A 24,008-nucleotide genomic window follows, 5' to 3' on the forward strand; every position below is an offset into this window, starting at 1 on the left:
TTGAATCCGTTTTTTTTATTTATTCTTCAAACGTAATTATCGTTAATAATTCCCCGATCCAAATGAGAGTAGCAATCAAAGTGTTTATCAATTTATTTAGTCCACAACTAAAAACACATCACATGAGCTGATGATGTCACAATGCTGAATAGATTATATGCCATGTTAAACTAATGTCTTTAAAGGCTTAGATAGAGCAACTAGAGCAAGCAAAACAAATGCTGCAAACGGTACATTTTTTGTTTTAAAGAAAGGAAGAGGATATGTGCTAAGCTGTCTGACCTTGTGTACACACTGATGTCAGTGGCATGGGTAAGGTGGGCGCGGTCATACCCATATGAGTGAGGCTGTGTCTCGCCAGGTGGTAGCGCTGAAAAAACCTCTTGTCGCACATGGTGCAAGCGTAAGGTTTCACACCTAGACGCAGCAGACAGGCAACATTTTAGTACCCAGCCTCAGTTTGATTTAGGAATGAAATGTCCAAAAAGAAAGCTATTGGTTATTAACCACACGTATGCCAATTATTCATGCACACAAAAAAAGAAAAGAAAAAAGGGGGTGAGATTCTGTTATGCTGATCTATTTCTAACGTGTGTCTGAATCAGAAACAAACAAAGACCAAATACTGTATGCAAATCAGTCAACTTTAGCTTTACTTGTTAATTAGTAACGGCTACATTCAAATAGCTAGGAATTCACACCAAGTGTATGTGTGTGGTATCTCTCACCTTAAAGGTCTTGTGACATAAAGACATAGTAGTTTTTGTAATTTCTCTTTTTTGGTAGGTTTTCTGAGCTCAATTGCACACACAAAAAAATTTACTTTTAACATTCAGTAGATTTTCTGTGGTCTGGGGGTGTTCTGTGCTCTGATTTGCCTGTGGACTGTGATGTAACAGCCCACAAATCCCATATATGATAATTTGCCAGCAATTTGCCCGTTTACATTGCAGCTCAAAAGGCTTCAAAACACACAGAGAGAACCCCAGACCACAGAAAATTCGCTTAATGTGTAAATGAGGTCATAAAACCTAAAAGAAAAAGGAAAAATCTAAATAAATTAATGTCATGAAAAGCTTTAAATTTAAAAAAGGGGCTAAAATATATATAGTCTAAATGAGAGCATAACATCCATGTGGTGGGCTAGCCCTAACCCTATTGGCTAATATAGAGTCATGTGGTGGGCTAGCCCTAACCCTATTGGCTAATATAGAGTCATGTGGTGCGCACGGTGCACGGACTCATACCCGTATGAGTGAGGCTGTGTCTCGCCAGGTGGTAACGTTGAAAAAACCTCATGTCACACATGGTGCAAGCGTACGGCTTCACACCTAGACCGCCAGAGCAGCAACGTGTTACTGTGTGTGTGTGTCGTCTTTAAACATAGCTACTTTTAACCCCCCGGAAAAGCTACATCCTGCAAGTATTTCTATTTCAAAATCATCATAGCTATAATTGATTATGGGTGGTTAATAACCAATTCCACACCCTAGAATTACAACAAAGTCAATAAGATTCGTTCGTCTCACTTTTTAAGTTACGATTCTGAAAACAGGGGTCGCAGATCTTAAAATCCACTTAACACAACACATCACATGAGCTGGTGACTAGTGGCATTTAACACAACAACAGAGTTTTAAGTCCCACCCATCATTTAAGTCAAGAATCAATGAATGCAATTACTTATATACTAAAAAAATAATCACACAGATTTGAAACGTATCCTAATCTCGTAAACTTGTGTTGTGGGTTAAGAGTTTTGTCAGGCGCTGCATACCCATATGAGTGAGGCTGTGTCTCGCCAGGTGATGGCGCTGAAAAAACCTCTTGTCACACATGGTGCAAGCGTACGGCTTCACCCCTACACACAGAAGCACCAACTTTAGCATCAACAAGACAACAACTGTCAACTCACACATCATCAATCATCATAGTTTGTGAATCCACACGTCGACAGCGCGGATGACATGATTGTGTTCATGATACTGGTTATTATTACGCGGTAACTACTAAAGCTGTGAATGTTTCAGAATTCAGTATTCCCTTCCCTGAGGTTTGCTTCACATGCCGCGTCGCACAGTGTTCAAAGTTCTGAGATGGAAATAAAGTATTTAAGACTATTCATTCTGTTTCCCTGTTTGTGTCGTTTACGTATTTAATTACCACAGTAGAACCTTGTTTATCTGAACCCCACGATGGGAATGAAGGATGCTCTCAAAGCCAGTCAGTCTACACCCAATTCACGTCTTTGCAACTGCCATTGTGGATAACAGTAGCAAGGAGTTGCTCTGGTGTGGACTGGCCCTAAAGTCTAACGTTTTTGAGGATCAGATCATTGCCTAGGAATCACTTATCCATTGTGAAATATCTACATTGTAGATATCTCAAAACGGATAAGTGATTCCTAGCCAATAACAATCGGCAGAGAAACATTACATTTACAGTCACTGCGACCGACCCTCTGACCTATGGGACCACCGACATATCTTGTTGTACAACATGATGCTTTACTTCAACTCTACATCGTTGAGGTGTTGGTGATACTTTATTCAACTCTACATCGTGCAGATTGATGTGATACTTTATTCAACTCTACATCGTGTAGATTGAGGTTATACTTTATTCAACTCTACATCGTGTAGATTGAGGTGATACTTTATTCAACTCTACATCGTTGAGGTGTTGGTGATACTTTATTCAACTCTACATTGTGCAGATTGAGGTTATACTTTATTCAACTCTACATCGTGTAGATTGAGGTTATACTTTATTCAACTCTACATCGTGTAGATTGAGGTGATACTTTATTCAACTCTACATCGTGTAGATTGAGGTGATACTTTATTCAACTCTACATCGTGTAGATTGAGGTGATACTTTATTCAACTCTACATCGTGCAGATTGAGGTGATACTTTATTCAACTCTACATCGTGTAGATTGAGGTGTAGGTGATACTTTATTCAACTCTACATCGTGCAGATTGAGGTGATACTTTATTCAACTCTACATCGTGTAGATTGAGGTGATACTTTATTCAACTCTACATCATGCAGATTGAGGTTATACTTTATTCAACTCTACATCGTGTAGATTGAGGTGATACTTTATTCAACTCTACATCGTGTAGATTGAGGTGATACTTTATTCAACTCTACATCATGCAGATTGAGGTTATACTTTATTCAACTCTACATCGTGTAGATTGAGGTGATACTTTATTCAACTCTACATCGTGTAGATTGAGGTTATACTTTATTCAACTCTACATCGTGCAGATTGAGGTGATACTTTATTCAACTCTACATCGTGTAGATTGAGGTGATACTTTATTCAACTCTACATCGTGTAGATTGAGGTGATACTTTATTCAACTCTACATCGTGTAGATGTAGGTGATACTTTATTCAACTCTACATCGTGCAGATTGAGGTGATACTTTATTCAACTCTACATCGTGTAGATGTAGGTGATACTTTATTCAACTCTACATCATGCAGATTGAGATGTAGGTGATACTTTATTCAACTCTACATCGTGTAGATTGAGGTGTAGGTGATACTTTATTCAACTCTACATCGTGTAGATTGAGGTGTAGGTGATACTTTATTCAACTCTACATCGTGTAGATTGAGGTGATACTTTATTCAACTCTACATCGTGCAGATTGAGGTGTAGGTGATACTTTATTCAACTCTACATCGTGCAGATTGAGGTGTAGGTGTGCTGTATTTCTACACACAGACAATGCAGTAATGAATCAACTCTTCAGTATTGTCCTGGCAGTGTAACGTGAAAACAGAATTACCAACTTGATGGAACAATAATACGCGAGGCCAATAGTGAAATATAGAACATGCCCTTTTGTAAACACGATTACCGGCAATTAGCAACAAGACTCACCAACAATCCTGATCAAAAACCTACTTCTGAACAAAACCCTCACATAGTAGTAGGTTGTCTTCACAACGAGAGCCTCAACGCCTTCCCGACTTCTCACTTATTATCCCCTACTGTTATGTATATGTAAATACTCCCTAACATTTTGAGTACAGAGTAAAAAGCACCTTTTTAACTCTTAAACTGTGTTGTCTCCAATTATTTGCACCTTTATGCTCAACAACCTGGTAAACTATCTTTGTTACAAACTCATCCCTAGACACAAGGGTTTCGTAACATATTTGGGGGCTCGTCCGGAATGCATATTCCAGTGACTGAAACAGACTACGGTACAAATGTCACTGTCTGAATCCTGATTTATACACCAAGGGAGTATAAATAAGCGATAACCCTACAGAGTAAATGAGAGGTGGTCTGCAGGGTGCATTTATACCCTAATGAGTTCTAACCCGACAGAGTGATCAATAAGAGGTATGAGGACGCATACCCGAATGAGTGAGGCTGTGTCTCGCCAGGTGGTAACGCTGAACAAACCTCATGTCACACATGGTACAAGCAAAAGGTTTCACACCTAAACGCAGAGCATTCATTGTATTACTTTAAGAAGCTTTGGATGTTATTACGTGCTTCACAATCCATCAATCAATATGCAATAATAATAATAATAGCATTGATACATGTTGTTCCTATTCAGAATTGATGGGTTGTTAAACCACTTCATTTATGTTTTACATCCAGGGGATTCACACAGATTTATTTACTAATTCAATTTGTATTCCCCGATCCAATAAATACAGCGTTTATCATTTCTTTAGTCCACAACTAAAAACACATGACATGAGCTGATGATGTCACAATGCTGTGATGTCACAATGCTGTGATGTCACAGTGCTGTATAGATATAGTGTGGGCCCTATCTTACACCTTATCGCTAAACTTATTTGCCGTATTTTACCATTTTGAAAATCATTTTGAAATAGTTCAACTGTCCCATATACATCAACCACTTTGTGAGCTTGTAGATCGTCTATTTGAACTATTTTAAAATGACCCATCTGAGGTGAGTGGTACTGTACTGTACTGTACTGTACTGTACTGTACTGTACTGTACTGTACTGTACTGTACTGTACTGTACTGTACTGTACTGTACTGTACTGTACAAGCCAACCTCCCTGGCCTGTGTGTGTCTGTGTGTTAGGCTGTGCAACAGTGACACTTGGTGGTGAACAAACGCTATAGCGCTATTTTCGTGCACAGGGACACACACACATAGCGGTCTATAGGAGTGGTTGCACCACTCAAAAAAATATTGGCAAAAGAGTTCAGGGATAAGATACAAGATAAACCCCCCCCCCCCCCCCCCCTCTATGTGTTCCATTTAAACTAACGTACGATAAGGCAAGACTAGAGCAGGCAGAATGTGAACGGATATGTGCTAAACTGTTTTAAAGAAAGGAAGAGGATATGTGCTAAGCTGTCTGACCTTGTGTACACACTGATGTCAGTGGCATGGGTAAGGTGGGCGCGGTCATACCCATATGAGTGAGGCTGTGTCTCGCCAGGTGGTAGCGCTGAAAAAACCTCTTGTCGCACATGGTGCAAGCGTAAGGTTTCACACCTAGACGCAGCAGACAGGCAACATTTTAGTACCCAGCCTCAGTTTGATTTAGGAATGAAATGTCCAAAAAGAAAGCTATTGGTTATTAACCACACGTACTGTATGCCAATTGAATTATTCATTCATGCACAGAGGAAAAAGGGGGAGATTATTAATTCAGTTAAATGGTTTTCCACGTATAAAATATGATTTATCCATCTGAATGTTTTAGAGACCAAATGTCAAAAATACACCCACTTCGGATAACACTGTTGTATTGATGATGGAAGTTTGGTTAGCTAGGGCCTCATACACACATATCAAACACATGCTCCGTGTCCTGTCTGTGTTTAATGGCCGCCACAATGCTTTATTTCCCCCCCCCAAAGGGAGTCACATGGTTTGACCAAACATTGTTTGTGTTTGATGGGCAGAACACAGCTATCAAACCATGTGACTTCCATTGGAAAAGCATTGAGGCGGCCATCAAACACAGACAGAACACACATCGTGTGAGTATGAGGCCTAGGAGTTCTCACCAAGTGCTTGATTGTAGTCTATTAGCTTAAACGGAGTAGTTCATCCCCTCAAAAATGACTTATCGTGTATCAATTACACATCCCATGAAGCCTTACATTAGTTGTCGCATTCCTTGCGATGACCGGGTGGCCGGGTGGTAACCGGGTGGCCGGGTGGTGACCAGGTGGCCGGGTGGTAACCGGGTGGTGACCGGGTGGTAACCGGGTGGTAACCGGGTGGTGACCGGGTAGCCGGTCATGGGACACAAAAATAACTAAAATTCAAGGCTTCACAGGGTGTGGAATTGATGGGAAAATAAAGTGCCGTGATTGCCATGAAGTCACATGGGATCTGATTTTTGTGGCCACATAAAAACATAATTTTAACACATTATATGCACTTATTTTTATTTTTTTGAAAGAAATAATTATTATAGTATAATCATAGTACCTGATGAGCATGTTTTGTTTGGGGGGGGGGGGGGGGGGGGGGTGATCACGGAACTCCGTATTTAAGACATTTTTGGGGGGATAACTACTCCTCTTAGATTACAAGAACAGCCTAGGGGCTAATCTAAGAGTCTAGATGAGAGCATAACATCCATGTGGTGGGCTAGCCCTAACCCTATTGGCTAATATAGAGTCATGTGGTGGGCTAGCCCTAACCCTATTGGCTAATATAGAGTCATGTGGTGCGCACGGTGCACGGACTCATACCCGTATGAGTGAGGCTGTGTCTCGCCAGGTGGTAACGTTGAAAAAACCTCATGTCACACATGGTGCAAGCGTACGGCTTCACACCTAGACCGCCAGAGCAGCAACGTGTTACTGTGTGTGTGTGTTACTCGGGGGAGGGGGAGGAGGGGGACACACAAAATCCTAGTCCTATTTCAAAAAGGTAAAAAAAAACATCATTCGTAGCTAAATTGATTATGGGTGGTTAATAACCAATTCCACACCCTGGAATTACTTACAGGGTTAAACAACAAAGTTTGTTTGTCTCTAATTTCAAAGTTTTAAATTATCCAAAAAAATAAAAAAGGGGTCACAGATCTTAAATCCACTTACACAACACATCACATGAGCTGATGATGATGTCATCTAGTGGTAATAAATTATACATCAATGTACAGTTACTAAATACTGAATATAAGGCTCACCCATCATGTATACATCAATGTACAGTTACTAAATACAAAGAGTAAAGTCAAGTATACAAGATATTATGAACATGATCCTATCTTAATATTTGTCAGGCGCTGCATACCCATATGAGTGAGGCTGTGTCTCGCCAGGTGGTAGCGCTGAAAAAACCTCTTGTCACACATGGTGCAAGCGTACGGCTTCACCCCTACACACAGAAGCACCAACTTTAGCATTATAAAGATATGTATATATGTAAAGAAGTAGGAAAATAATAAAAAAGGGGGAAAAACTCAACTGCCAAAAATGATCAATTTTAAACTTTACTAATTCCAATAAGCTTAGTAAAGTTTTGCTGTACTCATCAGCGCTTTGTCTAACGTAGGATAATTTTTCTCTCCCAAGCCTGTCATCAAAATGCATCTCCTATTCCCATTATTATTTCACACGTCTTATTGAAGGGCCTGTAATTGCAATAGTTCAACGGCCAATGTTCAAATTCACAAGGTCCATGTGGTCACAACTGTAGCAGCTAGTTTACCTTCAAAATAGAGCTAGACTAAAATGATAAGAATCCAAATCTAGACACACGATCAGGCCAAATGTGAACACTCCCAACGCCACGGTCCGTTTTATGACACTATGCCAACACGATCCTCTATATCCATAAATAAACATTTATAGAACTACACACTACAGTGTTGGACGTCTGGCCCACACCCCAGAAACACAACAGGACCTAGGAAGACATTCCTCTTATAAGCAAACGATGCCCAAACACGTCTTTCACAGATCATGACGACGACACACGTCAATCATGCTTCTTAAGACCTCTTCATGCTCCAGTTTTAGGCGATAAGGTGACCACCGAAACAGCGGCAAAGCGCTCATTACCACCGAAACGCCGGCGAAGCGCTCATTACCACCGAAACGGCGTCGTCGCCTTATCACCTGAAACTGGAGCATGAATTTAATCCCCAGACTTGTGTAAACGGCTGTGTAGCTTTAAAGCGAGAACACAGCAGGCCAAATCAATGTCACTGATCGCTTCTTCTAGTCCTTTTAAAACTTTAGTAGTAAATTACATAATCTTCAGTTGTGTAAAGACTGCAGTTTGGTGCAAAAACACTGAAGCGTTGTCTTGTTTCTCAACAATATCAGAAGTCAGGGGATAAAGACATCATAGTTCCCAAAGTGGGGTCCGGGGACCCCCAGGGGGTCCCCAGCTAAATGATAGTTTGGAACCAAATGGACCCTTATGGGTCTGTAACTTGGAGAGTGTACAAATGGAACCAAATAGACCTTAACGGGTCCATTTGGTTCCATTTGTACAGCATGTCATGATCTTGCGCCACGGTTTGCTTGTAAGAAGAAGATGGGAGTGAATCAAAGGGGAGGCAAATGGCTTCCTTCCTCCTCTGCAGGCAGGCAGGAGGTCGTGTTTGGGGAGGTGTGGGCGGAACTTTAACACTCTACAGCTGCTCCAGTTTTATTTCTGCACAGGGGGAAACTTCTTGAATTTTTAATAACGCTGATCGTCGTGAGCCAAGACAATTTTAGGCAGTTGGTGAACAACAGCATCTCTGCACAAAACAAAAAGGATTCAAGCATAGCTTTTTGCAGCATAGACATTAAAGAGATCTTAACCCATTCAGAACGGGAACCCCTTTTTGGTGCATCGTGTTATACTTTAGCTATTGAGAAATAGCAGATCTACAAGCTAGTAGTGCCGCGCTACGAGCTTGTAGATCTGAAAAATCTGGTGCAAATATTTGAATATATATTATTTCACAGCGAATGTTTTTAACTCAAATCTTTGCTTCTGGGGGGGGTCCCTGGAACAACATATTTTCAGATGGGGGTCGGCGGCCAAATACAGATAATTCTGGGGGTCATTGACATGAAATAGTTTGAGAAGCACCGATATAGAAACAGATTTTTTTCAGAAAACTGTCCTCAGGTCTAAATGGGTTAAAAGAAGATACAAACAGCCATGTGTCCTGAAGGCCTGGCGACTAGGATGAAATGATACATTATATACAGCACCACACACTCATCTTTAAACGTTACGTTTAAAGATTTAGGTGAAATAAACAACAATGGTCACTAATAGTATAATACTGTACCACATAGTAATACTAATAGTAATACTAATAGTAATACTAATAGTAATACTGTACCACACCAACAATCTGCATGGAAGCAAATCCCTTTCCAAGACCCTGACTCGTATGAACAGTGAACTCCTTAAGTATTTGGGTAGCAACAATAATTCATGTTTTGGCTCTATGTGCTTACTGGATTTATTTTATAGATATAAATTATATATATATAATAATATCGCCACACATTATATGTCGCGTACTGCGTTGCTTTTTGTCCTGCAGGCTCCACGCATGACGAACACTTCACATTTGATACCGTTTCATTGTACCATTTTATGTAGACTTAGATACCATTTTATGTAGACATAGCACTATATAGTATATATATGCATAGTTTAATTATATAGATATTCCACTGTTACGTTCTTAGCTTACGTATGATTCATGATAACTACTTATGAATATGATGTATTGCCATGGTTTTTGTTCCTGCTTACTGTAAATCGCTCTGGATTAAGAGCGTCTTATAAATGCCTAAATTGTAAATGGTTGCTGTCAAACCACTTATCTCCATATATTAACTTATTGTGTTGTTTGTTTTCTCCATAAACTAACGCCATACTAGATCAGCTGCTACAGTGTCACTAAAGCATCAACAGCAGCACATCGGCACACTTGTAGATCTGCTGTTTAGGACCATCTGGTCGTACTCTACTCTACTCACGCATCGAAGGCCTCGTTTACACTGCAGTCACATTAAGTCTAATTAGATTCAAATCAGATTAATTTTTTCGTCAAATCCGATCTTTTGACCCGACCTTACACACTACGTTACCAGATCCCATCTGTGTGTTCAGACTGGCAGCCGAATCCAGCCTGAATCAGATCTGTGCCTCGTCATCCAGATTGGAATCTAAACTTCTGATTGCATGTGACCTGTAGGTGACCATGTTGTCTGCATTCAGAATGATTGCATGTGACCTGTAGGTGACCATGTTGTCTGCATTCAGAATGATTGCATGTGACCTGTAGGTGACCATGTTGTCTGCATTCAGACTGATTGCATGTGACCTGTAGGTGACCATGTTGTCTGCATTCAGAATGATTTAAACATCTGATTGCATGTGACCTGTAGGCGACCATGTTGTCTCCATTCAGACTGATTTAATCTGATTGCATGTGACCTGTAGGTGACCATGTTGTCTGCATTCAGACTGATTTAAACATCTGATTGCATGTGACCTGTAGGTGACCATGTTGTCTGCATTCAGACTGATTTAAACATCTGATTGCATGTGACCTGTAGGTGACCATGTTGTCTGCATTCAGACTGATTTAAACATCTGATTGCATGTGTCCTGTAGGTGACCATGTTGTCTGCATTCAGACTGATTTAAACATCTGATTGCATGTGTCCTGTAGGTGACCATGTTGTCTGCATTCAGACTGATTTAAACATATGATTGCATGTGACCTGTAGGTGACCATGTTGTCTGCATTCAGAATGATTTAAACAGATGCAGTCTCGATGTGGCACAGATCTGATTCAGGATACTAGGATTATCAAAGTAAAGATGTATTAAATCATACCGTTTTGAACTCTATGGAAGAATCCTAGCCAGACTATTTTGGAGCTGTGTAGCGTCGCAAAGATTCAAAGTTGTGATCCCTCGTTTCTTGTTGCTTACCAAGTAATTTAGCCTAATGTAATTTTAGCCGAGCGCAGTCGCTCTTGACATGAGAGCATTCAGCTGTAATGGGCTCTACCTCTTCCTACTTCCTTCACAGGTGTTACGGATGGTACTAATTAAGGCTCTGTAATGGGCTCTACCTCTTCCTACTTCCTGTAATGGGCTTCCTGTAATGGGCTCTACCTCTTCCTACTTCCTTCACAGGTGTTACGGATGGTACTAATTAAGGCTCTGTTCCATTTAGCCTTATGGGTCCATTTGGTTCCACTTGTACACTCTCAGAGTTACACACCCGTACAGGGCCATTTGGAACCCACTCAAGGACACTTTGAGACCCACTGGTGTAGCAGAGTTCCCAGTGAGCCGACATGTAGCAGCACCCTGACTCTGTTTGACCAGAATGGAACAGAGCCTTCGTTGGCATCATTAACACTGATTCTGTTTGACCAGAATGGAACAGAGCCTTCGTTAGCATCATTAACACTGACTCTGTTTGACCAGAATGGAACAGAGCCTTCATTAGCATCATTAACACTGACTCTGTTTGACCAGAATGGAACAGAGCCTTCGTTAGCATCATTAACACTGACTCTGTTTGACCAGAATGGAACAGAACCTTCATTAGCATCATTAACACTGACTCTGTTTGACCAGAATGGAACAGAACCTTCATTAGCATCATTAACACTGACTCTGTTTGACCAGAATGGAACAGAACCTTCATTAGCATCATTAACACTGACTCTGTTTGACCAGAATGGAACAGAGCCTTCATTAGCATCATTAACACTGACTCTGTTTGACCAGAATGGAACAGAACCTTCATTAGCATCATCGGAAACACCTGTGAAGGAAGTAGGGAAGGGGCCCCAGGTTCTTCCCCATTAGAGCCTAGGTATACGTCACAGCTGCCGACGATGTGTGTTCTATGCAAAAACATTAAATAATACCAAACAATGAACCTCCCGGTTAAATGTCTGTTTGCACGTCATCTAGAAGACACTACTACATGTGGAAAAGCGACTCCTCTTACACTTGTGAAAACTAGTCACAGTATCTGTCCAAAGGATCGACTCGCTCTGGGTTGAATTAATTAAATTAAAATAACTTTGCTTTAAATTCTCGAGCAAAAAATTATAAATAAGTTGCTGTTCAAGTACTTAGGGACCTCTCTGTGGAAAACGGACGGTGACACATCAAGCATAAAGCAACGGGCAGGTGGGAGGAAAAATACAAAACAAAATGTAAAGCGGAGGAGGAGGAGGAAATACAAACTCGAGTTTGATGCAGCCATGTAGAGAATAATCAACGGCCGGGCGGGGCGATCATGCACGATCAAGCATTAGAATGAATGAATGAATGGAGGAGAGAGAGAGAGAGAGGGGGGACGATGGGAACACATACCGGTGTGAGTGAGGCTGTGTCTCTCCAGTTGATAACGCTGAATGAATCTCATGTCACACATGGTGCAGGCATATGGCTTCACCCCTAGACAGAGCACAACAACGTTAGCGCACATTTACACTGGGGTGGTTATTATTATCATTATCATTAATAATTAGGTGGGTTTGAAATTGAATAACAACCACTAAACAATGAAGTGCAATAAAAAACAAGCAACAAAAACTAATGTAAATGCTAGTGAGGTTTTAGTGAGTTACATGCAAGATGTATGTTAAAATAAAAAGCATTGACGTGGTTAACAAAAGGCATGCACTACAATAACTACAGCTATTTGCTTAGTAGGACATTACACCAAAACCTCCGATGCTCAGAAACCTTCAGACACGATATCAACGACTCCAATCTTTGGGTTTTTGTAGCTCAAATAATGCCGTAAACCACATTTCCTCATCAAGCCACACTGTGTAGAATTAGTTTTGTGACCATTTAGCTGGTCATGACATGCGTTTATTTGATGCCTTGAAGGCATTTGATTACATGGAGTATTTTGTTTTCTTTTAGATCTGGAGCCTTGTCGTTTTGTCATATTTCAAAAAAGAAATATAAAGTCTGAATTTATCGCATTAAATGTGTTTTTAGTGTAATGTGCTCTAATTATTATTATTATTTTAATGTTTGCAACAGTAACAGTTAAGTCACAGAAAGATTTCAGAGTCATTTGTTAAGTGGACAGTTTTCCAACAAAGCCAAAGAAAATCCATTATTTGGTTTCTTCTGTGAAGGGGAACTAATTAATATGATATATTGATGATATTTTTAATATATATATCAAGGTTATCATTGGAGAAACCCTATTTGCTGTACATTGAGGAAGGTTTGCAGGGAGACAAAGAGGGTAAATATGATCATACCGGTGTGAGTGAGGCTGTGTCTCGCCAAGTGGTAGCGCTGGAAGAAACGCATGTCGCACATGGAGCAAGCGTAGGGCTTCACCCCTAAACGCAACAGTACCAGACTTTAGTGACCGCTCTCGGGAGGAGATGTATATTAACATAGCATAGCATTTTGGCAGGCACACATTTTGACTTGCTTATTTATATTTACTCAATTATTCTATGACAATTTCTGTGTAATGCTCCACCTAGTTTCCATAGTGCAAATAATGGCTGCTCTGAAGAACGCCGCTAACAAGCGAATGCCACGGTGAAAACGGAACACACAAAAACTACTGAAACTTCATATTTCCCCCGACTTAAAAAAACACCCATAGGACTGAGGCCGATTCTAAAAAGAAAAAAAAAGGTTTCTGGAAAAACATCAAATATTTATTCAAAAATTGTTGCTATATACTGTACATAGCAACAAGAACACCTAAAGGGGGTTCCCGTCTCCAAGTGTAAAAACACCAAAATGGGTTAATTAATTAATCCAAGTATGGGTCGTTGGTCTTTATGAGACATTTATCTTTGTGTGTGAACATATAGTCTGACACTACTAGGCACAAACTGCCCACTCTCCAACCACCTAACTACACCTCCGGGTGAGAGAGGGGGGGGGGGGGGCTCAGGGGGGTGACACACGTACCCGTATGGGTGAGGCTGTGTCGCGCCAGGTGGTATCTCTGGAAAAACCTCATGTCACACATGGAGCAAGCATATGGCTTCACCCCTACACGCACGCACACAAACACGCACGCACGGACACACGCACACAGAGCGACAACCTTTCGTAAGTATCTCGGAAAAAGAACTGGGAGGATACACCCATTCATTCACAAACAAACTGCAGTAAAGTATAAGACATGCCAAAAGAAGAACTGGCATGATGATGATTGATAGGGGACTATTTCAGTCAGTGTGTTTACAGACGTCTGATGCTCTATCAATCCTATTAGTCTGAGGACTTTAGTTAGACCAGCCAGACTCAAGACGTTACGCTGCCAGCCTACAGACATCACATTACAGACAGCCTCGTATGAGGGCATTATTCTGCCAGCCTACATACATCACATTACAGACAGCCTCGTATGAGGAAATTATTTGGGCTCTAGTGTGTGTGCAAAAGAAAGGATTGAACCCGTCCGTACCCGTGTGCGTGAGACTGTGTCTTGCCAAGTGGTAGCGTTGAAAAAACCTCATGTCACACATGGAGCAAGCGTAGGGCTTCACCCCTACACGACACATAAAGAGTATCAAAATATTAGCTATGGTAGATGGAGACATGAAAATATATATATAGGTTTCAGCACCGTAACATTTAACTACTATCACACCATGCTTCTGTTGAAAAGTCACGGTGGTCACGTCTATGCTCTGGATCAGGAATTTGGCAAATTGTACATCCAGTTAAAGGGTTTTTTTTTTTTTGGGGGGGGGGGGGGGGCTAGGTACACGCAGTGATACAGGACGATCAGTGGAAGAAAAAGGCGAATCAAGTATGTGTGTGGATCACACACACACTTCTTGGCAACCCTGGTATATTTAGATTGTTACCACGACGGTTCTGTGTTTAGGTGCCGGCATTCTGCTCCCCAGTAAATGCACACACACACACTCACACACACTCCGCCAGAGAAACTCCAACCATTTCTCACACTCTTCGCCCTGCCTCAGTGTGCGTATCTAACAACAACAACAAAAGAAACCTTCTCAGAACTTAACTGCGACTGCCTTCGAGAGATTTTATCTAATATAAAACACTTCCGATTAGGTTAAGACTAGAGCATTCTCATAGCTAGCATCAACAACAACAGGAACAACATGGACGGCCCAGTGAGCTAGCCTACCGGTGTGTGTGAGGCTGTGTCTCGCCAGGTGATACCGCTGGAAGAATCTCATGTCACACATGGAGCAAGCGTACGGCTTCACCCCTACGTATACACAACGAACAGAGCATCCAGATATTAGCCCCCAAATGTTCTCACTCAATCTAGGGGGAAGCATTATTCACAAATCATCATGAAAACAAGCTAAGAAAAATATATATCTGGGGTGTTGTTCTTAAGCATTGGGTTATTTATGAGAAATAGAGAGATATCAAATCAGGCCTAAATTGAGAACTGCAACAGGATTTTTGTGCCAAGCATATTTTAAAAAGACACGCCAAAGTAGCCAGATCACAACAAACAATGCTTACGACGGCGATCACACCAGCACGCTGAAAACTAGAAACACCAGCCCTTCATTTCCCAAGGTTTTCTCCAGGATTTCAGACCGTCAACAACAGTCAGCACTGTATGGTGTCTGTCTGTGTGTGGACTAGAGCGTTGCAACGTTGAACCTAACTCAATGTTGAACCTAACTGAACGTTGAACCTAAATTTCTAGGCTGTGGCGGCGGAACGCGCGCTAGTGCATGCGTTCGCCAGCTAGCGTGTGTCACATTTTCAAAGCCTCTCGTCTGATCGCCGCCTTAAACCTACATTACAAACATCATGTTACAGAGCAGTCAGCGACTATAATCTACTGTACATTATATAGAATACATTCAATGATCTACACACTAAAGGTTAATGTGGAAACATAGGAAGCAATGGACATCAAAGGACTATTCTCATATTATTCCATGGCCTATATGAAGCTGGAGCTACATTTATTTATGTATTTTAATGAATGCAATAGGTTTTAAAACCTTCAAAATGTTTAAGTTGGCACAAAAACAGATGTCTTCAATAAGTAATGTTGCTCAGGCCTAATTTCTTTTTTTTTTTTTACAACGAAACCAGCCAACCCCATTTCTCTTCCACCGTGGGACTGCATGACTAAAGCTCAAAACACAATATGTGCACCACAGAGCTGTAAGAATACTGAAACTAAAACATCAAAATAGAACAGGACTTTAGTCCAGCCAGACTCAAGACGGTTACTCTGCCAGCCTACAGACATCACATACAGCCCAGTATGAGGGCATTATTCTGCCAGCCTACAGACATCACATACAGCATTATTTGGGCTCTAGTGTGTGTGCAAAAGAAAGGATTGAACCCGTCCGTACCCGTGTGCGTGAGACTGTGTCTTGCCAAGTGGTAGCGTTGAAAAAACCTCATGTCACACATGGAGCAAGCGTAGGGCTTCACCCCTACACGACACATAAAGAGTCATTTAAAATATGTATATATATATATTGTTCATAGACAAAAGTATTAGACAATTTTAATAGGGCTTTACAAGAACGATACCGGCATTTCAGTCATGCGTCTATACACCGAGTGCATACTGTATAATCTGTTCTTGCGGGGGTCTGTAATCACAGCAACAACCTTCCAACACTGTAGGAAGTCAAGCACTTCAAACACTGTAGGAAGTCAAGCACTTCAAACACTGTAGGAAGTCAAGCACTTCAAACACTGTAGGAAGTCAAGCACTTCAAACACTGGAGGAAGTCAAGCACTTCAAACACTGTAGGAAGTCAAGCACTTCAAACACTGGAGGAAGTCAAGCACTTCAAACACTGTAGGAAGTCAAGCACACAAGTGTTGTTTTATCTAAAAAATGACCATTTCTGTGGTTTTTAGGTCTGTCACGTACCCATTACAATTTATTTTCCATAACAAAAAAACAGGAGCTGTGGAGGGGGGTGGGGATTGGTACGGCCCTCTGGAGGGGGGTGGGGATTGGTACGGCCCTCTGGAGGGGGGTGGGGATTGGTACGGCCCTCTGGAGTCACTGGGGAGGGGGGTGGGGATTGGTACGGCCCTCTGGAGTCAAATTATTTTAGGCAAGAACAATGGATGGACGCATGAAACAAATGTCGATACCGTCCTTTCATGTTTGGTACAATCCACGAGGGACTCAACAGGATCTGAATACCGTCATATCTATATGACGGACAACAACCCCTTCTAGATGGTCTGGAAATCTGTGTTTGGACTCTATAAATTCTTAGGGATCTCTCCATGATATATGAAATTTGGATTTTGATTTCTAAAAAATAAAATAAACTTTATTTTGACCAGGTTTGTTTGACTTCTAGGATGGGTACGGTAAATGGACTCTCATACCCGTATGTGTGAGGCTGTGTCTCTCCAGGTGGTATCTCTGGAAAAACCTCATGTCACACATGGAACAAGCGTACGGCTTCACCCCTACGCACACAGAGCACAGAGTATTAGCTATTCAATCGGGGGGAAAAATGGGAAAACTCAAATTGTTTTGAGTATAGTACAAATTACAGAAATGTAATGTATTGTTGCCGTTTAAAAAATAAGTAATGTACTCATTTCACGGGCATATCTGGGGAAAAGTACAATACATATTATAAAAAAAACTAAAACATGGCAACTGATTATAACTGGTCAGTTTTTTGTGTACTTTCTAGGTGACTTGGTGTAAGCAGACTTAAGGTTGAGAGGTTGACTTACCCAACAGTGCATTTTATTCTTAAGACAACGAGAGACAAAGAACGTGGTGTCAAAGAGCACAAAGAGCACAATCTGAAACCCACCGCGGTCACAGTTCACACAACCTGGCAACGCTGACTAGATGGAAAATGTCCTTTGATGTCCATGCATTGACTGTCTTAAACAAACCCATACTTACTCTACAGAGAAATTTTAAATAAAAACAAATGTAATAAAATAAAAATAAAACATGTTTTTGACAACAGTAGAACGCCACCCTGTCATGTTTTAATTTATTTATAAGTTATTTGGTTGGTGTTGGACCGATGTGTAAATGAGAACTTAACTTTTTATGGCCTTTTGTTTGTTTGTTTGTTTGTTTGTTTGTTTTGCTTTGTTGGAAATTACTGTCCAGCGACAACAACAAAATAAATGACCCCTGAGAACCGCTTTGTGTCCTTACTGGGGTTCCAAAGTATTAAATAAAGACTAAAAAAACATGGTAGTCTTTTTAATTGTTTTTAGATTTTGCTGTGATAATAAAATGGGGACGGTTTATTAGAGGACGCATACCCGTATGTATGAGGCTGTGTCTCTCCAGGTGGTAACGCTGGATAAACCGCATGTCACAAATGGCACAAGCGTAGGGCTTCTCCCCTAAACCACAGAGCACCAAAGTTTTAGTGAAAGGTCCCCGCCCACAATGGGCTGAATGCACACACTGCCATGTTGTGGGGAAAGAACTTCACTTCCCTGCTTCCTTCACAGGTGTTACTGATGATAATACTGTCATGCAAGGCTTCGTTTCCACACAGTCATCTAGGAAGACCACAGTCATCTAGGAAGACCACAGTCATCTAGGAAGACCACAGTCATCTAGGAAGACCACAGTCATCTAGGAAGACCAGTCATCTAGGAAGACCACAGTCATCTAGGAAGACCAGTCATCTAGGAAGACCACAGTCATCTAGGAAGACCAGTCATCTAGGAAGACCACAGTCATCTAGGAAGACCACAGTCATCTAGGAAGACCACAGTCATCTAGGAAGACCACAGTCATCTAGGAAGACCAGTCATCTAGGAAGACCACAGTCATCTAGGAAGACCAGTCATCTAGGAAGACCACAGTCATCTAGGAAGACCAGTCATCTAGGAAGACCACAGTCATCTAGGAAGACCACAGTCATCTAGGAAGACAGTGGATCCCAAACCTTTCCATGTCAAGGACCCCCTAATTCACACTAATTATCCCGTGGACCCCCGTTTGAAAAGATTTGCCAGGAACCCCCATGAGAGAAGATTTTTATTACGGCTCTAGCAGTGATTCTCAATCACATTTCTATCTCTGGGACCCCCAATTTATATTGTAAAATCAATGTTAATTTAACTCTTGAGTTAATTTAACTCTTGAGTGTCCAAATGGACCCGTTAGCGTTGACTCCCCTTGTTAACAATGGAATGCGGAAGTGCTCATTCTATCTCAATGGGATAGTTCCAATGTGTGGAACTATAGCCCATAGGAAGAGTCATTCATCATCAATAGTGTTAATGATACTATAATGAAGGCTCTGTTCCATTCTGGTCAAACAGAGTTAATGATACTAATGAACACAGTTGTCGTAACTCTGTCTTACTCTATGGCTCTGCTGCACACCAGAGCCATAGAGTAAGAGAGTTACAAAAACTGTTCACTTCATGGGGCTTCAGTCCAATGGAGGCTCTCCTACATAGACTTCTATTGGGAATGGGGACAACCAACTGGGACAAGGCCTGGACCGGAAGAGCTGCACTGGACTCAGGTAACAGCCCAGCTTTAATGATCTTAAATCCCTTTATTTTAGATTGTTTTGTAGTAATAGTACAACATAAACATTAAAGAGACTTTAGTTGTCACTGTACAATACTTTAAAACCGTTGTCATGTTGCACACATTGCCTAAATTTGCTCTTATTTGCGCCGCCCTCGTTGAAAACAATGTACTGTATTTCCAACTCCAGCTTGTCTCAGTTCAGGCTGCATGAACAGCGCTCGGTTTCTGCCCCCTCAATGTCCTAACTCTTGTATTAGATGACTCTGGGTTTCTGCCCCCTCAATGTCCTAACTCTTGTATTAGATGACTCTGGGTTTCTGCCCCCTCAATGTCCTAACTCTTCTATTAGATGACTCTGGGTTTCTGCCCCCTCAATGTCCTAACTCTTCTATTAGATGGCTCTGGGTTTCTGCCCCCTCAATGTCACAACTCTTCTATTAGATGGCTCTGCTGCACACTAAACGGAACAGAGCCTTAATTAGTATCATGGGTAACACCTGTGAAGACAGTAGGGAAGCGAGCCTGGACGTCAGAACAGTTTTCCTGTGTGCATAGAGCCCATCGTACCACCAATCTAAAGCTGGGAGGCAACAAAATAAAAAGCTCATACCAAACAAGCTCTTGTAAAAGCAGGCCATCGCAAAAACCAAAAAACACCAACTTTAAATAAATAAAATAAATAATGTCTCCGAGGGCCTCCGGACTCTTACGATTACTGTAATCTGGCCGTTCCAACACTCTGTAAACGGACCGCTAGGTTAGGATGTCCCGTTGGGGTCGTACCTGTGTGGATGAGGATGTGTCTCTTCAGGTGGTACCCGCTCCTGAAGGCTCCGTAGCAGTGGTCGCAGATGAAGTTCTTCTGGACCTTGGACGCTGGGCCGCCGTTCTCGTCAGCGCCTGCGGCCTGGCGGGGGAGGGATATTTATTATTAAAGGTTTCATGACATGAAGATACCAAAGATACATCCGACGAAAAGAAGCTACGAAGCTACAACGAAAGTTGAGCTGGTTTCAACTTCAGCGACAGTAGCGTTGCATGTTTGAATCTTTTGTCAAGTGTGAACGCAGCATTGGTTTATTAGTACATGTCATTAAAGATGTTTTAATGGCATGTCAGAAAGATCACTTTTAGGGGGAAATCATTCTTAACCTCAAGCCCAAAGGGGAACTATTCTACAGCTGAAACAGTTACGTTCTAATTCCTTCGGCTACACACCTGTGGTTAGCGTTTGGCATTGTTTTAAACCAAAGGTTGTTTTTTTTCTTTTTTAAAGAAGAATGTTGTCAATCTGTACTTTTTGACCTGATCTAATTATCTGTAATTTTATAATTTCATCTTCTTACTGCTTGTCTGAGCAGTACATTTAGAATCATTTCATGGTTCTAAAAGGTCAGGCCAGTAGGATGTGCTTGCAGTGCACCTTCCACAGCAGTGAAGGCCCATTCATACTCCAGATTTAGGTGACAAGGTGACCACCGAAAACTACAACATGACGTCAGTGAGCCGCGGTGGTAAGAGACTCACCGCTCACCCAAAACACATCTCTCTGTTTTTACTAAAACTACAACATGACGTCACTGAGCCGCGGTGGTAGGAGACTCACCGCTCACCCAAACACACCTCTCTGTTTTTACTAAAACTACAACATGACGTCACTGAGCCGCGGTGGTAAGAGACTCACCGCTCACCCAAACACACCTCTCTGTTTTTACTAAAACTACAACATGACGTCACTGAGCCGCGGTGGTAAGAGACTCACCGCTCACCCAAACACACCTCTCTGTTTTTACTAAAACTACAACATGACGTCACTGAGCCGCGGTGGTAAGAGACTCACCGCTCACCCAAACACACCTCTCTGTTTTTACTAAAACTACAACATGACGTCACTGAGCCGCGGTGGTAAGAGACTCACCGCTCACCCAAACACACCTCTCTGTTTTTACTAAAACTACAACATGACGTCACTGAGCCGCGGTGGTAAGAGACTCACCACTCACCCAAACACATCTCTCTGTTTTTACTAAAACTACAACATGACGTCACTGAGCCGCGGTGGTAAGAGACTCACCGCTCAACCCAAACACACCTCTCTGTTTTTACTAAAACTACAACATGACGTCACTGAGCCGCGGTGGTAAGAGACTCACCGCTCACCCAAACACACCTCTCTGTTTTTACTAAAACTACAACATGACGTCACTGAGCCGCGGTGGTAAGAGACTCACCGCTCACCCAAACACATCTCTCTGTTTTTACTAAAACTACAACATGACGTCACTGAGCCGAGGTGGTAAGAGACTCACCGCTCACCCAAACACATCTCTCTGTTTTTACTAAAACTACAACATGACGTCACTGAGCCGCGGTGGTAAGAGACTCACCGCTCACCCAAACATCTCTGTTTTTACTAAAACTACAACATGACGTCACTGAGCCGCGGAGGTAAGAGACTCACCGCTCACCCAAAAACACCTCTCTGTTTTTACTAAAACTACAACATGACGTCACTGAGCCGTGGTGGAGAGACTCACCGCTCACCCAAACACACCTCTCTGTTTTTACTAAAACTACAACATGACGTCACTGAGCCGCGGAGGTAAGAGACTCACCGCTCACCCAAACACACCTCTCTGTTTTTACTAAAACTACAACATGACGTCACTGAGCCGTGGTGGAGAGACTCACCGCTCACCCAAACACACCTCTGTTTTTACTAAAACTACAACATGACGTCACTGAGCCGCGGTGGTAAGAGACTCACCGCTCACCCAAACACATCTCTCTTGTTTTTACTAAAACTACAACATGACGTCACTGAGCCGCGGTGGTAAGAGACTCACCGCTCACCCAAACATCTCTGTTTTTACTAAAACTACAAAATGACGTCACTGAGCCGCGGTGGTAAGAGACTCACCGCTCACCCAAACATCTCTCTGTTTTTACTAAAACTACAACATGACGTCACTGAGCCGCGGTGGTAAGAGACTCACCGCTCACCCAAACATCTCTCTGTTTTTACTAAAACTGCAACATGACGTCACTGAGCCGCGGTGGTAAGAGACTCACCGCTCACCCAAACATCTCTCTGTTTTTACTAAAACTGCAACATGACGTCACTGAGCCGCGGTGGTAAGAGACTCACCGCTCACCCAAACATCTCTGTTTTTACTAAAACTACAACATGACGTCACTAACCACCAAACGGTGGTCACCGTATGGCCAGAAGTGGAGTATGAATTAATAAGCCTGTAGATTCCATGTAATGGTGACTATATTTAAATACTGCGTAAGAAATAGCTACATTATTTTGAATTGACCATGTCTGTGAAAAAGCAACTCATCTGGGGGTATTTAGAGGGAGAACGCTGCGTTTGTTTTACTGTTATTTCAATTATTTTCCATACTTTGAACAAGGAATCATTTGCTTATTCCAACTCTCATTTGTTCCCAACACGTTACAACACAATGGGAATAATGTTAGAATAAAATAAAATAAAAAGTGTGAGGAAAATAAATCTAAAGCGCAAAAGAACTGAGCTACAAGCGTAGCAAATATTTTTGTAAATCTTTAAAAATATCATTACTGGATGGATTGACTTTACAAGTGCACCGCGTTGCGCACCAAAACAGCCGATCTACAAGCTCACAACACACCGCGTGGTGCTAAGCTGTGACCCTGTAGATCAGCCATTTTCAGTATGCACAAACAACCACACACATAAATAAAACAAATCATTCTATAAGCCCATTAAGACCGCAATAGGCTGATTCTACAATCTATTCTAAATCAGTGGTTCTCAAACCTTTTCCTGCCAAGGACCCCCAAATTGCTGTATTTGGCCGCGGACCCCCATCTGATTCTGAAAAGAGTTTGTGCCAGGGACCCGCAGAAGAGAAGATTTGTGTTAAAACATTTTCTACATTTTTTTTTCTAGCATTTTCAAAAAAAAATAGCAGATTTTCCACTTTTGAGAACCACTGTTGTAAATCCTCACCAGTGCATTTTCTAATTGTTTTTCAAAATAGTCAAAGAAGTAAGAAAAAAAAATGCACTGGTGAAAATAGGGCCGTAAGAGTTTAGTGAAAAAAAACATTTCTTGCTATATATTATACACACAGTCATATATCTGAACGCTATAATGATACAGATACTTTCCTGGGTTTAAAACCCATTCTGAGCGGGAACCCCTTTTGGTGTTTTAACTAAGCATTATGTCATACTTTAGCTATTGAAAAATAGCAGATCTACAAGCTCATAGCTTGTAGATCTGCTATTTTTGAAAAATGGTGAAAATGCAGCACAAATCTTTAATATATATTCTTTCAGACGACTTTTTCAACGTCAGGCCTAAATGAGTTAATGGGTTACAGAAAGTAACTAAATAAATAAATAAAACAAACAAATAAATGAGAAGTTCAATCCTTGCCTAATGCCTCCGGTTACCCTAACCCTAATGCCTCCGGTTACCCTAACCTTCATGAGCATTTATATATATA

At 41.5% G+C, this 24,008-nt stretch overlaps 1 protein-coding gene across 1 annotated transcript in view; it reads right to left on the reverse strand.

The window, feature by feature from the left end:
• znf740a (zinc finger protein 740a) overlaps nucleotides 1-24,008 on the reverse strand; it is a 48,442-nt gene that overhangs the window by 10,758 nt on the left and 13,676 nt on the right. Inside the window, exons 5-21 of the mRNA XM_079507436.1 lie at nucleotides 23,315-23,371; nucleotides 20,289-20,412; nucleotides 18,269-18,352; nucleotides 17,357-17,440; nucleotides 16,351-16,434; nucleotides 15,144-15,227; nucleotides 14,445-14,528; nucleotides 13,943-14,026; nucleotides 13,270-13,353; nucleotides 12,359-12,442; nucleotides 7,283-7,366; nucleotides 6,733-6,816; nucleotides 5,435-5,518; nucleotides 4,387-4,470; nucleotides 1,778-1,861; nucleotides 1,248-1,331; nucleotides 334-417 (exon numbers count right to left, since the gene is read on the reverse strand). Of these exons, the coding sequence (XP_079363562.1) occupies nucleotides 334-417; nucleotides 1,248-1,331; nucleotides 1,778-1,861; nucleotides 4,387-4,470; nucleotides 5,435-5,518; nucleotides 6,733-6,816; nucleotides 7,283-7,366; nucleotides 12,359-12,442; nucleotides 13,270-13,353; nucleotides 13,943-14,026; nucleotides 14,445-14,528; nucleotides 15,144-15,227; nucleotides 16,351-16,434; nucleotides 17,357-17,440; nucleotides 18,269-18,352; nucleotides 20,289-20,412; nucleotides 23,315-23,371 (1,441 nt within the window). The remainder of the gene's footprint in view (nucleotides 1-333; nucleotides 418-1,247; nucleotides 1,332-1,777; nucleotides 1,862-4,386; nucleotides 4,471-5,434; nucleotides 5,519-6,732; nucleotides 6,817-7,282; nucleotides 7,367-12,358; nucleotides 12,443-13,269; nucleotides 13,354-13,942; nucleotides 14,027-14,444; nucleotides 14,529-15,143; nucleotides 15,228-16,350; nucleotides 16,435-17,356; nucleotides 17,441-18,268; nucleotides 18,353-20,288; nucleotides 20,413-23,314; nucleotides 23,372-24,008) is intronic.

This window comes from Electrona antarctica (genome assembly GCF_951216825.1).
Source record: "Electrona antarctica genome assembly, chromosome: 8".
NCBI lineage: Eukaryota > Metazoa > Chordata > Actinopteri > Myctophiformes > Myctophidae > Electrona > Electrona antarctica.